General features: G+C 31.6%; 4 protein-coding genes across 4 annotated transcripts; 2 read left to right on the plus strand and 2 right to left on the minus strand.

Moving 5' to 3' along the window:
• Window positions 1–60: 60 nt before the first annotated feature.
• Window positions 61–1,890, minus strand: TVAGG3_0267160 (repeat protein-related family; the record flags this gene model as incomplete). The annotated part of the gene is made up of 1 exon (XM_001583709.1): window positions 331–1,890. One exon carries the CDS (start codon window positions 1,888–1,890, stop codon window positions 331–333), a length of 1,560 nt encoding a protein of 519 aa, XP_001583759.1.
• Window positions 1,891–2,317: 427 nt separating this feature from the next.
• Window positions 2,318–9,641, plus strand: TVAGG3_0267170 (beige/BEACH-related family; the record flags this gene model as incomplete). Its single annotated transcript, XM_001583710.2, has 1 exon — window positions 2,318–9,601. One exon carries the CDS (start codon window positions 2,318–2,320, stop codon window positions 9,599–9,601), a length of 7,284 nt encoding a protein of 2,427 aa, XP_001583760.1.
• Window positions 9,642–10,783: 1,142 nt separating this feature from the next.
• TVAGG3_0267180 (uncharacterized protein) lies at window positions 10,784–11,362 on the plus strand (the record flags this gene model as incomplete). The annotated part of the gene is made up of 1 exon (XM_001583711.1): window positions 10,784–11,362. The coding sequence occupies one exon, from the start codon at window positions 10,784–10,786 to the stop codon at window positions 11,360–11,362; it is 579 nt and encodes a 192-aa protein (XP_001583761.1).
• Window positions 11,363–11,719: 357 nt separating this feature from the next.
• Window positions 11,720–12,661, minus strand: TVAGG3_0267190 (SNAP receptor protein; the record flags this gene model as incomplete). Its single annotated transcript, XM_001583712.1, has 1 exon — window positions 12,011–12,661. The coding sequence occupies one exon, from the start codon at window positions 12,659–12,661 to the stop codon at window positions 12,011–12,013; it is 651 nt and encodes a 216-aa protein (XP_001583762.1).
• Window positions 12,662–12,866: the final 205 nt, after the last annotated feature.

Raw genomic sequence — 12,866 nt, forward strand, 5'->3', positions numbered from 1 at the left:
GATCAAAATCACGCAGAAATCAACTGAGATAAGCCTTTGAAAGGTAAAAAACATTCTGTCAAAATTCCTTTCTATAAATAGAAAAATTATTCTTTGATATCAATAATATTTCTTCATGATACTTAGATTTTGAATATTAGTTAAGTTTTTATTAATGAAACATTTCAAGTTTTTCGATAAATCGAAAAATATGCAAAAAATATTTGATATTTTTGAGTTTGAATTATATTAAGTGACCATAAATAAGAAAAAGGTTAATAACTAAACCATTTGATAACAAATAAACATCAAATATATTTTAAAATATAACAATAAAAATACAAAAATAAATTAATTAGATTTTTCATCCCAAACCTGGATAAGATTATCTTCACCGTATGAAATGAACTGTCTCATCGACTCGCAGTACACCATACCGTAAGATCCCTTCGGATGAGCTGGAAATGACTCCAAAATGTTTCCGGAAGTAGCTCCAAAGACGTAAATTTTTCCATCGTCACTGCCAGAGAGTACAGTTCTATCGTCCGGACCAAAACAAGCTCTGACAAAATGCTTTGATGTGTTGGAATGACCGCGGAGGAGGTTTACAGCCTCGGACATTCTCATGTCCCAAAGTCTGATGGTCGAATTCTTCGTAGAACCAAGGATATATGAGAAACTGCGATCTGCGTGAACAGATGTGACTTCAGAAAGTACAGGAGCGAGCACTCTGACTACCAAAGCATTCCTGATATCCCAGATCTTGATTGCAAGGTCCTTTCCACCGGTAATTGCCATATTGCCAGAAGGATCAAAAAGAACTGACGTAATTGAAGCCAAATGGCCTTGCTTCTTGAATACGGGCTTTCCAGATTCGATATCGTAAAGGCAAAATGTTCTGTCAAAACCGCCAGATATCAATTTTGCACCACTGGAGTCCATATCGACAGCGTAGACGTCGTTAGTAAAATCTTGTATTGTATATCGAGTTTCTCTGCTTTGAAGATTCCAGATTCTGATTGTTCCGTCACCGCCAGATGAAGCAGCAACGGTTGGCTTCTTCGCAACGACAGACCAGACGCGTCCCGTGTGGCCTTTGAGAACGCAGGACTTCATCTTGCGTTTGAGATCCCAAACAATGACATTTGAATCAGCTCCACCTGAAATGAAGGTATCTGTGCCAGGAATGACTGATATCGTCTTGATGGGGCCTTTGTGTTCGACAGGGAGTGACTTTGGAACACATGATGGAAGAATTGCCGGCTTGAAATTGTTGACAATTGATTTGACGGCTCCACGTGGATAGCATGAGAGCTGCAGTGAGACAGCTTGTTGCATAAGTCGAACAAGCCTTCCTTTTGGAATTGTATCGGATCTCTGTGAAGAATTGTATGTAATACTTTCTAAACTTGTATCTACAAGAGAAAGAAGCTTATCGAGGGCCTCTGCGAGATTTGGTGGCGTCTCAATTCCAGATGTTGATGCTGAATCGACTAAAAGAAGGCAAAGAGAGTCAAAATCTCCTGTTGGGTCTTCGAAGGCTTTATATGGTCTTAATCTTGATGACAAAAATTGTAAAGCAGCATGAGCATCACCGGAAACAACAAGTTCGAGAAAGTGATATCTGTAAAGCTGATAAATAAATCTTGGAGATTGAGTTTTATCGAGTTGAAGTGATTCAATTTGCGTCCAGTCACCTGCTTTAAGAGAGGCTTTTAATGAATTCATTTCTTGCTTTCTATTTGAGTCTTTTGACGAATTAATTTTTGCTTCATCGCTCAGAATTTGAGCTGAAGAGCGGAAACCGGTCTCATCGAGATACTGAGTTATCATCATCAATATCTCCTTTTGTATTTTCTCGTCCTTTGGATCAAAATAATTTTTCTGCTCACTTTGATTTCTTTCACTCATTGGACGATTTTTGTCACTTTTTAGCTCAATTCAAGCTTCGTCCAAATAACACAATATAATTCATATTTTACTTGTATATCAAATTTTGAAATTTATCAAGAAATCTCTTATTCTGACAAAATTATCGAATCAAATTGTTTAGAATAGATCAAAATTGATTAATCAAAACCCTAGAATTATAGATAAGCTATATACAAATGCGTATCATTTTGCTCTTTTCCATCTTATCATGATAATGAATGAAGAATAATAACAGATCAATTTATTTTTGTTTACGCCAAATTCTCAAATTTTGAAACAAATTAAAGATTAACACGGATTAATTTTAAAACAAATAATTTATTATAATTCTTAGATTTTACATTATATAACAGTAGGATTTTTTCGAAACATTTTTGACAAAAAAGTGGGAGTCAGAATTTTTGGGATGAATTTCAGATTCTTGGAATTCTTCAAAGATCCATTTTTCGAAATCCTGGAATTCTCAATCCCCAAAAACATTGAGGAACTAATTACAAATCAAGATTTACTTCGCATTGCAGAACTAAATCCTTTGCCAAATATAAATAAGGCTGAAATCCATGCAGCGCGCCTTAGATTCCAAGAGATACATTCATACACTACAGCAATGCACATGGTCGAGTATTTATTTCCGTTTTTTCCTGAATCTTTGGAAAAAATAAATTCTCTTGATTTTCTTGACGCGAACGAGCAACTGTTTTGCACCGCATTTATCTTATACTCATACAATACATGGATCACTCTACATGAAAAAACGTCATCATGTGACTATTTAGCTCTATTAATGAAAAGTTTATGCAAATTCATAAATACAAGTCATCTGAAACTCCTCAAGTTCGCTGTTGTATACTTGTACGCGATCTATTTGACGAATGGACAATACTCTGATATCGAATCCGTTTTCGAATTCATTGAAATTGTAGTTAATGATGATCCTTCGATTTCTCGAGCAGTATATTATCTTTATGCACAGACACTCGATAAAATTACCGATAGAAATGCTTTAACTCTTACGAAATTTGAAAAGAAATTAGTAAATTCATTTTTGAAGCTAATTGAGAGGACGAAAAACTCAGATTCACAAGATGCAGCATTTATCATCATGAAATCAATCTCAAATCCATTCTTTCATTTAGATTTCGATACTTCAGAAATATTTGCGCATTTATCAGAACAATTCAACGAAGCAATGGCATCAGAATTCGCTGTACTTAGTGCTAGATCGATTATTAAAGTCATAGAAGAAAACGACTGGGATTTTCCTTTTTTATCAGATCCAATCGCCGAAAGAATCGATTACAAACGCTCTATCGTTCCGGTATCGTTTGTTTTCCCAAAACAACAAACATTTCCCGACGGTTTTCAGATTACAAACCCAAATATTTTTACAACAGATCATGTCAGCAATTTGGAGTGTTTTTCGGGACTTTCGACTATAATAGAATACATAGCTATCAATATGCGAAACAATTCCAACATTATGGAACTTTTTGTTAGATTTTTATCAGAAAATTTGCCTTTTTCCACAAAGTACTATTTTTCATTGAATTTTCTTGTGTATACATGCAATTTATTATCAAGGTGTACAACAAATGAGCATTCTTTCGTCAAATACTTTCCAATTGAGAAAATTTTTGCTCCAGGTATTTATTGTACGATCGAAAACTGTCAAAACAACATTTTATACGAACATACAAACCAAATGCGTAACGCCGTGTTCCATATTATCATAAAAGAAGGATTTGAAGCTTTTGACAAGTTTTTAGGCTCATTATTGACAACTCCGATGATATTTGCCGAATCAATGTACAGATTATCTCATTACAATCAAGAAATTATGAAATGGGTTCAATCTGGACCCGAATTTTCGAAATCAATCTCTGATTTCTTATTGAACCTGGCCATCATTAGAAAGGACAACATAACAGAGGCCAACATAGCCATTACGAGTATTTTCAGATCTCTATTGTTCTTTTTTTCCAATCCAGAAATTCATTCTTTCTTTTTCCAGGACTCTTACTTCACTTCCTGTTTCCTTTCGTACATCTTTGATCCGAATCTCGTGTCGTTTATCCTAAATCAAGTGAAAGTTTACATGAGTACCTGTGATTTGAGTCATTCAGAGCTGGGAAGGTCACTAACGAACATAATAGGTATACTTTGTATAGGTTTCCCTCAGAAAGAGAACGTAATTTTGGTTTCCAAGATTATCAAAATTATTCACGATGTTTTATTGCAGAAACAGACCGAAGTAATGACATTTGAGTCAATTCTAACAACAGTTAGAGTGTCCGCGCTATCACATCTCTCAAATACAGAAGAATGCAGACAATGTTTCAAATCTTGTATTGATTTGTTCATTGTTTCCAGCAAAATCGTGACTTTGCACAACGAAGACATCATTTACTTCGAGGAAGGATACACAAAAACCTTTTCCGCCGATCAATATTTATCATTATTTCCGAAATTTGTCCAATTACTTGCCGGAGAGGTCAGAACGAACACCGAACCCAATTTTATCATCAAAGAGCCACTAGTTCTCCGTATAATGTTTAATATTTACGAAAGATACAATCAAATTCCGGAAATTTGCAAATATTTTGACAAAATTTGCAAGTTTTCGAAAGAGAATTGTGTTATTTGCCATCAGTCGGAGTTCGATCTTTTCTTAGTTGACAAAATCATCAAGTATTGGACCCAAAAAGACGAAAGAAACACAATTGTCGCTTTATTTGACTTGTTTTCAACAATTGCGGAACATATTTCATCAGCTGCTGTTGTTTATAGATATATATCTTTGTTGTGTCCTATTGACAATAAGTTGCCACCTTTCTATTCAATGGCTTTGGATAAATTATTAGTCATGTTTGAATTGATTTTCAAAGAACCGCCAAAATTGATAAGTTTACAAAAAAAATCAAAGAAAAAAGTGACACAAACATTTATTATTGGTGATGAGATATCATTTTCTTTTTGGATGAAGGTAAAGAAGATCGAGAAAGACTATTATCCACTAATTTTTAGTTGTTCCGATCTTAAAAAACACAATTTTTCTTTATTTGTCAATTCCAAGTCATTATCAATTGGATCTGAAGATTCTGCGTTCGCCAGTTTACCTTATTTGCAGGAGAAATCGTGGAATTTCATTTTAGTTAGAATACTAAATTCAGAAATTGTCGAATTGACAATAAATGGAAATATGTCAGAAACGATAAAATTGAAAGAAAACATGAAAATTCAAGGAGAAACAAAATTCATTTTTGGTGGAGAAATTTCGTATTCTTTTACTCCAAAGAAACCTTATGTTTTAGGTCCATTCGGAGTATTCAATGAACTCAAGACATTTAATATATCCGAATTAGAAACTCATGGTTATATTTATATGAGAAGAATCAATGCAAAACCAATAATGATTTACAACGAAAAACTGTCAAAAAAGAAAAATAATTTTATTTCGGTTTTGACAACGGTTTGTCATGTTGACATTATACTACCAATATTCAAGAACTTGGCATTGACGTATGATGATGGAAATCTTTGCGAAAACCATATAACTTACGCAAGTGAATTATTAGTGAATTTTTTACTTTGGTCAGATGATTCTGAAAATTCTTGTCAAAACGCTTTTTCTATTATTGGTTATCTGCTGGAATCCGTTGATATTTCATATTTTAGTTATGAATTCTATGAACATTTCTTTAATATTCTCGGAACAATTAACTACAAACCATTGAAAACAGAAATTATCAGAGAAATTTTGATGAATTTCTCTATTTGGACAAGAATTCAACCTTCTGAGCAATTGTTGGTTTATTCACATTGGTCGCAGTTTCTTATTAACATTTATTCTGAAAATGTATTTAGTTTTACTAATTTTTCCGTGTTTTTGTCAGAAATTTTGATTTATTTCAGATCAAAAACTGATGATAATTCATTGAATGGGTTTACAATTTGTAAACCAAGTTCTGAAATTTCTTTAGTAGAAATTCGATTGATTTTGTTCCAAATTTTGCAGTTATTTGCTTCTCATGAATTTACTTATGATGAATACTTGTTGTTAATCAGTTCAGCACGAGCACAAAATGGTACAGAGTTGTTTTATGAATTGTTGAAATTGATTTTGAGTTTGGTAAATTCACAACCTTCTCCTTTGGCAAAAATACAAAATCATGATTTGATTTTCCCTTTGATTTCTTTATTGAAAGATGCAGATACTTATGCAGTACAAGGTATAGTTAATATTATTAATAACATCTATAAAAATAAGATTGTTTCCAAACCGGAAATCAGTAATTGCGTGAATATGATGATAAGATTGACTCCGAAATCAGCTTTTAACAGTGATTTGGCAAAATATATATTGTTTATGTTGAATTACTCAAAGGATTTCTATCCTTTCTTCTTCTGGTGCCTCTATAATTTAAAGGAATTCGACCAGGAATTGTTTGAAAACGGTATCAATTTGTTGCAAAAGAAAAATATTTCTGATTTTTGGTATTTCATATTTTTGACAAAAAGTGACAATGATTATTTACTTGAAACCATTATATCGAAATATCCTGAGAACATTAAGTTCTCTTATATTAATTATTTGTTTACTTGTGAGATGCTGCACTTGGATACAAGAAAAATGGAAAAATTTTTCATTTCGAAATTGACAGATTACTTAATTGAGAAAAATGTTTCGATTTCAGATGAAGCAATTGTTAGTAAGTACTTGGATATCGTTGAATATTTCTTCTTCTTGAATAGAAAGTCATTAATTAACAAAACTTTATCTGATATTTTCAAATTGTCAGAATTCAAAGAAAATTTTGTTGAAAATGATGAAATTATCAAAGAAAAAGATGAAAACAATGATGTTCATGAAAGAATTTTCGATGTTAAAAATATTCAAAATAATTATTTCGGATTATATCTTGAAAATGATGGAAAATGGAATGATTATGATATAGCAACCAAAGTTATTAAGTTATTGGCTCCTGTTTATCAAATTTCTCACAAAATTTTAATTTTATTAATTTATTTTGTGATAAATTACAAAGAAACTGAAGGAAAAGATGAATATCTTAAGATATTAGCTAAGATATCAAGTATATCAGGCTTAAATCCACGAGAAAAGGATATTATTGACTTAATTAATCCAAAAATTACTGAAAAAACAGAAGAACAAATTGAATCATTCCAAAGAACAGTCCAAGACATCGGATCGAATTTTGTACCTTTGTTTAACCAAATACTTGATGAGAAAAAGAATTCTTGTAAGGAAACAATTAATTTCATTCAAAAATTTGTCACTTTTTCAATTGAGAGTACGAATGATTTATGGATTAATTACAAGAAGAGGTTTGTTGAAGAGTGGAAGAACAGGAAAATGATCACTGAGAAGCAATGGAGATATATTTGGTCGATTTTGACAATACAAAAAGGTCCTTGGGAAAAAGAAAATGATAAAATATTACATTATAAAAGAGACACAACTTTATGTAATTATATTCCTTGTAAAATGAAAAGAAACCGGAATTTTGACATTCACGATGATGCAAGTTTTGCAAGGGATTCCGGTGTCTCCCCCCAAAGAAATTCAATGAAAAAATTTTCTCTCAAAAATTTCCAAAACATGACACAGCAAATTCCTAAAGAAAAAATTGTTATAGAATCATCATGTGTTATATTAACAAACACAGGAGAAAAGCATGCAACAATATCTCTTTTGAATACAACAGTTTTGTTTTCTCATGAAAAAATTCCTTTTACTAATTTTGTTTACAAAGATATTGTTCTTTTATTACCTCAGTTACATCTACATCTTAACACTGCTCTTGAGATATTTTTGGAGAACGGAAAGTCTCTTTTCATTGTATTTCCAACTCCCGAAATTACAAAACAATTCCTCAGAGTTTTTGACCAAAAATTGTCAGAAAATGCCAAAATTGAGACACAAAAATTTTTGTCCAACCAAACAACTAAAGATTGGCTTGATCATAAGATCTCAAACTTCGAATACATTCTCTATTTGAACATGAAGAGTTCTAGGAGTTTCAGTGTTAATTCCCAGTATCCTATTTATCCATGGGTTATTTCGAATTACGAAACAGAAAACTTGGATTTAAATGATGTCAAAAACTACAGAAATTTGTCAATTCCTATTGGAGCTGTTGACGAAGAAAGATTAAATGATCTTAAGTCAGGATACGAAGAACTCGAAGCCATGGATCCTCCAGGACATTTGTATTCCGCTGGTCCGATTTGTTCTTTAGTTTTGTATCTTTATTTAGTGAGAATTGAACCATTTACAACAATGCACATTGAAATGCAGGGAGGAAAATTCGACCAATCAGAGAGAATTTTCTTTTCTATTCCCGATTTGTTCCGATCTGTTTGTCACAATAGAAATGACTACAGGGAATTGATTCCTGAATTCTATTTCATGCCTGAATTTCTCTTGAACAAAGACAAATTCGATCTAGGAAAATGTGCAAATGAAACGGGAGATGTAATACTTCCGAAATGGGCAAAATCTCCAATAGATTTCGTTTACCAACTGAGAAAAGCTTTGGAATCTGATTATGTCTCTCAAAACTTGAATGAATGGATTGATCTTATTTTTGGATACAAACAAAAATCATTGGAATTCAACAATTTATATAAAAGAGAACTGTATGAAGATATCTGGACACCAGAACTAATCCAGGACCAAGAACAGAGAGGACAAATAGAAGCAGCAAAGAATTACTTGGGCCAAATTCCTCATAAACTATTCACAAAACCTCATCCAAAAAGAGAAAAAATTTCTTCTCAAAATTTGAATAGTTGTAAAATTGCTGAAACAAAAATTAACAGTTTATATGTTAATTGCATTGATGGTAAGATGTTTTATATTATTGATTCGAATAACAAATGTATTTGTTACAACTCGAAAACAGGAGAAAGAAATGAAAAATATTTAGAATTTGACATCAAAAAAGTTCAGAATTTTCTTTTATTTGGATCTCACAGAGTTATTTGTAATATTGACAAAGAAAGTTATGTCATTGATATTAAGACAGCAGAAGTTATGAAACTCGAGAACCATATTAAATGTGCAAATGGAAATGATCTTTATTTGATAACAATAAGTGATGAAAACACTCTTTCTTTCTTTGACGAAAACACGACATTGATAAAGAGTTATCCAATATACAGAGAATCCGCGAGATCTTGTTTCGTTTCTTCTGAGTTTCATTTGGCTGTAACAGCTGTAAATGATGGTTCAATCGTTTTGCATTCATTGGAAAGAGAAATAAATGTTACTTCAATGGAACTTGGTGACTTTATTCCTCACCAAGTAATTGTAACTCCGTATTGGGGATTCATTTGTTGCTTTGTTTCGCCAAAAAGATGTGAAAAAACTGTCAAAACTATTGTTTATTTATTTTCCGTGAATGGAGAAAAAATAAGAGAAACAGAACTTAGCTACGAAATCAATAATATATGTTCGTTTAGATCACGAAAAGGATTTGATTACATCGCTATTTCGAATTCAAGAGGAAATGTTTTAGTTGCAGAAGCTTTTTATTTGAATTTCCAAAAAGTAGAATTGAAAAGATTCGCTAGAATTGTCAGTATTTCTTACGATGAAGACGAACAAAACCTCGTCTGCTTCACTGATAATGGAGAAATATTGTATACGCCTTTCTCTCCAAACTAATTTATATATTTTATTTTTTTGTTGTTGTATTAAAATTTTATTTTGTTTATTATACTTTATTTAAATTAATTACATGTTTTTCAGTGCATTCCGAAAAAGGCGTACAACACATAAATCTTAATTTCTGATACAAGCTTCTTCACAATGGATTGGTTTCTGGAAGACATTTTTCCAAGAAATTATTGATTCTTTTCATAATGAAGAGAGAGAAAAAATAATTGCCGAAATTTTTCTTTTCTTGAAATGGTTGCTTATCTTTGATTTAATTAAAAGAAAATATTGTGATTCAACTATGCATTTATCAATTCATTTTGTTTGTTCATCAAAACTGAAATGCAATTATTAAATCGACAAACAAAATTGTTCTTTTGCACAGAATAGATATCAAATTTGTTTAAGTTAATACAGTTGTATGTAGATTTCACAATTATTTAATGCGAGAATTAATTTTTGCTTCAGAATATACGATAATCCACAATTTCCATATGAAATTTTAAAAATGACTTAACAAAATATAAGTCCCCATAAATATTTTTGTTTTTTCCCACTGAGAAATGCGTTTCGGTTAACCTAAAGTTTCTCTGAAATTTAAGGCTGAGTTTGAATGAAGCACGTTACATGTTAAGTGTAAGAATACTACAGAATTAGCATTAGAATCAGATATCAAATTTAAAAATCCGAAATATATTGTTAACATCCGACCAAATTTCCTAAAACGATAAATTCAATTTAATCGTAATCCCAATATCCTGGGAATCAGCATTCCCAGGATCAATCTATGATGAAGAACATATTAATAATAGCACTCAATTTTCAAGATCAAACAACTTAAAATACTTTATTTCGAGTTGTTTTTTTCTTGAATTAAGCCCAGATGGTGCAGTTCGAATTTCAACTACAAGGGATAATGTTAAAACATTTACAGTAACAAATAAATTCGACACATGTTTCTCTGGATTCAATGATGGAGCAGGTCTCTACTTTTTTGACAAAGGCAAATTTGTTCAATCAAAAAATTCATTTATTAACTCATCTAATTCAAACAGTGGAACTTCCTTTTATGTGTGGGTTTCAAAAATACCAAATTACAAAAATTTTGCTAATGAAACAACAGTTTTCAACTGCGGTAATTTAGAACATGAATGTCGATTAACTACTATCTTGAGTCGTGGCTTAATAATTATGGATCAATGCAACATTACAAGAAATAGAGTCAAAGAATTTAGTGTTGGTTACACAACACAACAGATCACATCTAATTCGTACACAACATGTGTTAATGTCATTGAAAATAATCAAACATCAGATTCTATTAATTTCTATTCAACTTCTTCATTAGGTGAGTCAATATTTAAAGTTACTACATGCAATTATATAAGAAATAAAAGTCCGAATGATGGCCATCTAATACTTACTCATACTGATATTTTCATGAGTTATTGCTGCATTCGTGAGAATGATATCCCTTACATTTTTTATGCATATGATGGGACAATCACATTTGAAAATTCAACAACTGATAATAATATATCGACAAGTCTGACACCATTATACAAGAATACATTTATTTCATTTGAAAATGACTGCCCTTATTTGATATTAGATAACGATGATTCATCAAAAAATAAACAATTTAAATCCAATAAGGATGAAAATGAAGAAGAAAATGACGTCTACGCTAGAAACAATATGAAATTTTCGTATTTAAAGTTCTTTGACAACAGTTTTGCCATCATTACATCATTACATTCCAAAAGATAGTAAACAACTAAAATATTTATGACAAATTGTCAGAATTTTTTTGGAAATCAAAACATATCACTTGCCAAATAAGCATACCTATTCAATGATTACGACTTACAAAGATCGATGTGCATGCTATATCTAATCCAAGCGATCCTCTCAACTTCACATCAATTATCTTCCACATGAGATTTCAATGGTAGCTTCAATGATTTGTTATTTTGTGGATTGTTGGCAAATTTATGACTCCTTCACAAGTACAGCCATAACAACTTAATAGTTTAAATAATTATCGAAATATTTGAGGATACCATAAATAGGAAATGAAAACTTGTGGAAAATAAAATATGCGGAAATTAATTTTACTAATATGTTCATAAATCTGATATATTTAATTTTAGACAAAGTAAGAAAATTTAATGAGTTTAAGTAATTAAGCAATTAAGCAAATAAAATTCTAAATATTTAATTACTTGCTATTATTTGAAATGATTTGCAATTATATCGTATTTATGAAAGAATTTTTAGTGATGACACTTTAAACCCTTAAAAAACAATTCTTTTGGATAAATATTTATAATTTTTTTCATTAATTGTTTCTAAAAGCTATGCCTTAACAAAAATAAGTATTTAAAATGTGTCTGAATAACATTTAATGAAAATAATTTATTTCTTAGTCATGATGACGATAACAATGATAACACCTGCAAGAAATACAGCACCGATGATGCCACCAATGATGTACCACTTGTAATGTTCGAAGCACATCCGGTTCTTGACCTTGTTTGCAGCGCGATGAAATACTTCAGCGTGTTCCTTAATACTGTTTGACTTTTCTTCCATGACGTCGAGCTTCTCACCACGGATGAGAGCCTGTGTAAGGTTTTCAGCCATTTTCTCCTGAGTAGCAGCGATGTTACTCTTAATTGCAGCGATTTTGGCCGCACGTTCAGAGTTGTATTGGGTAAAGAGTGATTGAATATCGGGACCGAACTCCTTGCTCTTAGAGTATGCTTCAAAGGATGAACCCTGGTTCTTATACTTGACACGCCATTTTCTCTGTAATTCTTCTAAGAAAGTCTGGCGGAGCTGGAATGTTGCTGTCTTTTTGGCAAGGCAAAGGAAGTTCATTCTGTCAGGGTCTGCGAGAACCTGGTAGATGTAATCTCCTTCTTCTAAAATTGTTGATGGCTTCTTTGGATCGACATTCTCAAGCATCTTGATGGCGATGCTCTGCTGGTTGCCTGTAACTGTACTAAACTCGGCAAGTGGAGCAGCACCCTTGGCTACACAGGCATAAAAAAAATTCGTCGTCATGAAAATAAAATTCTTTTATCGATAGAAAATTATTTTTACATTCAAAAGAATTTTATATTTAAGAGTTGATTTCGGTTCAGAGAATATAATGCAAATAAATAACAATAAAATGATCGTTTCTTTACATGCCATTTTTCGGTTTTCCGACAAATTAGAATTTACATTATCGACAGGCGGAAAAATATTCAAAAATAATACCATCATG

Source organism: Trichomonas vaginalis, chromosome V (genome assembly GCF_026262505.1).
Source record: "Trichomonas vaginalis G3 chromosome V, whole genome shotgun sequence".
Classification (NCBI taxonomy): Eukaryota; Parabasalia; order Trichomonadida; family Trichomonadidae; genus Trichomonas; species Trichomonas vaginalis.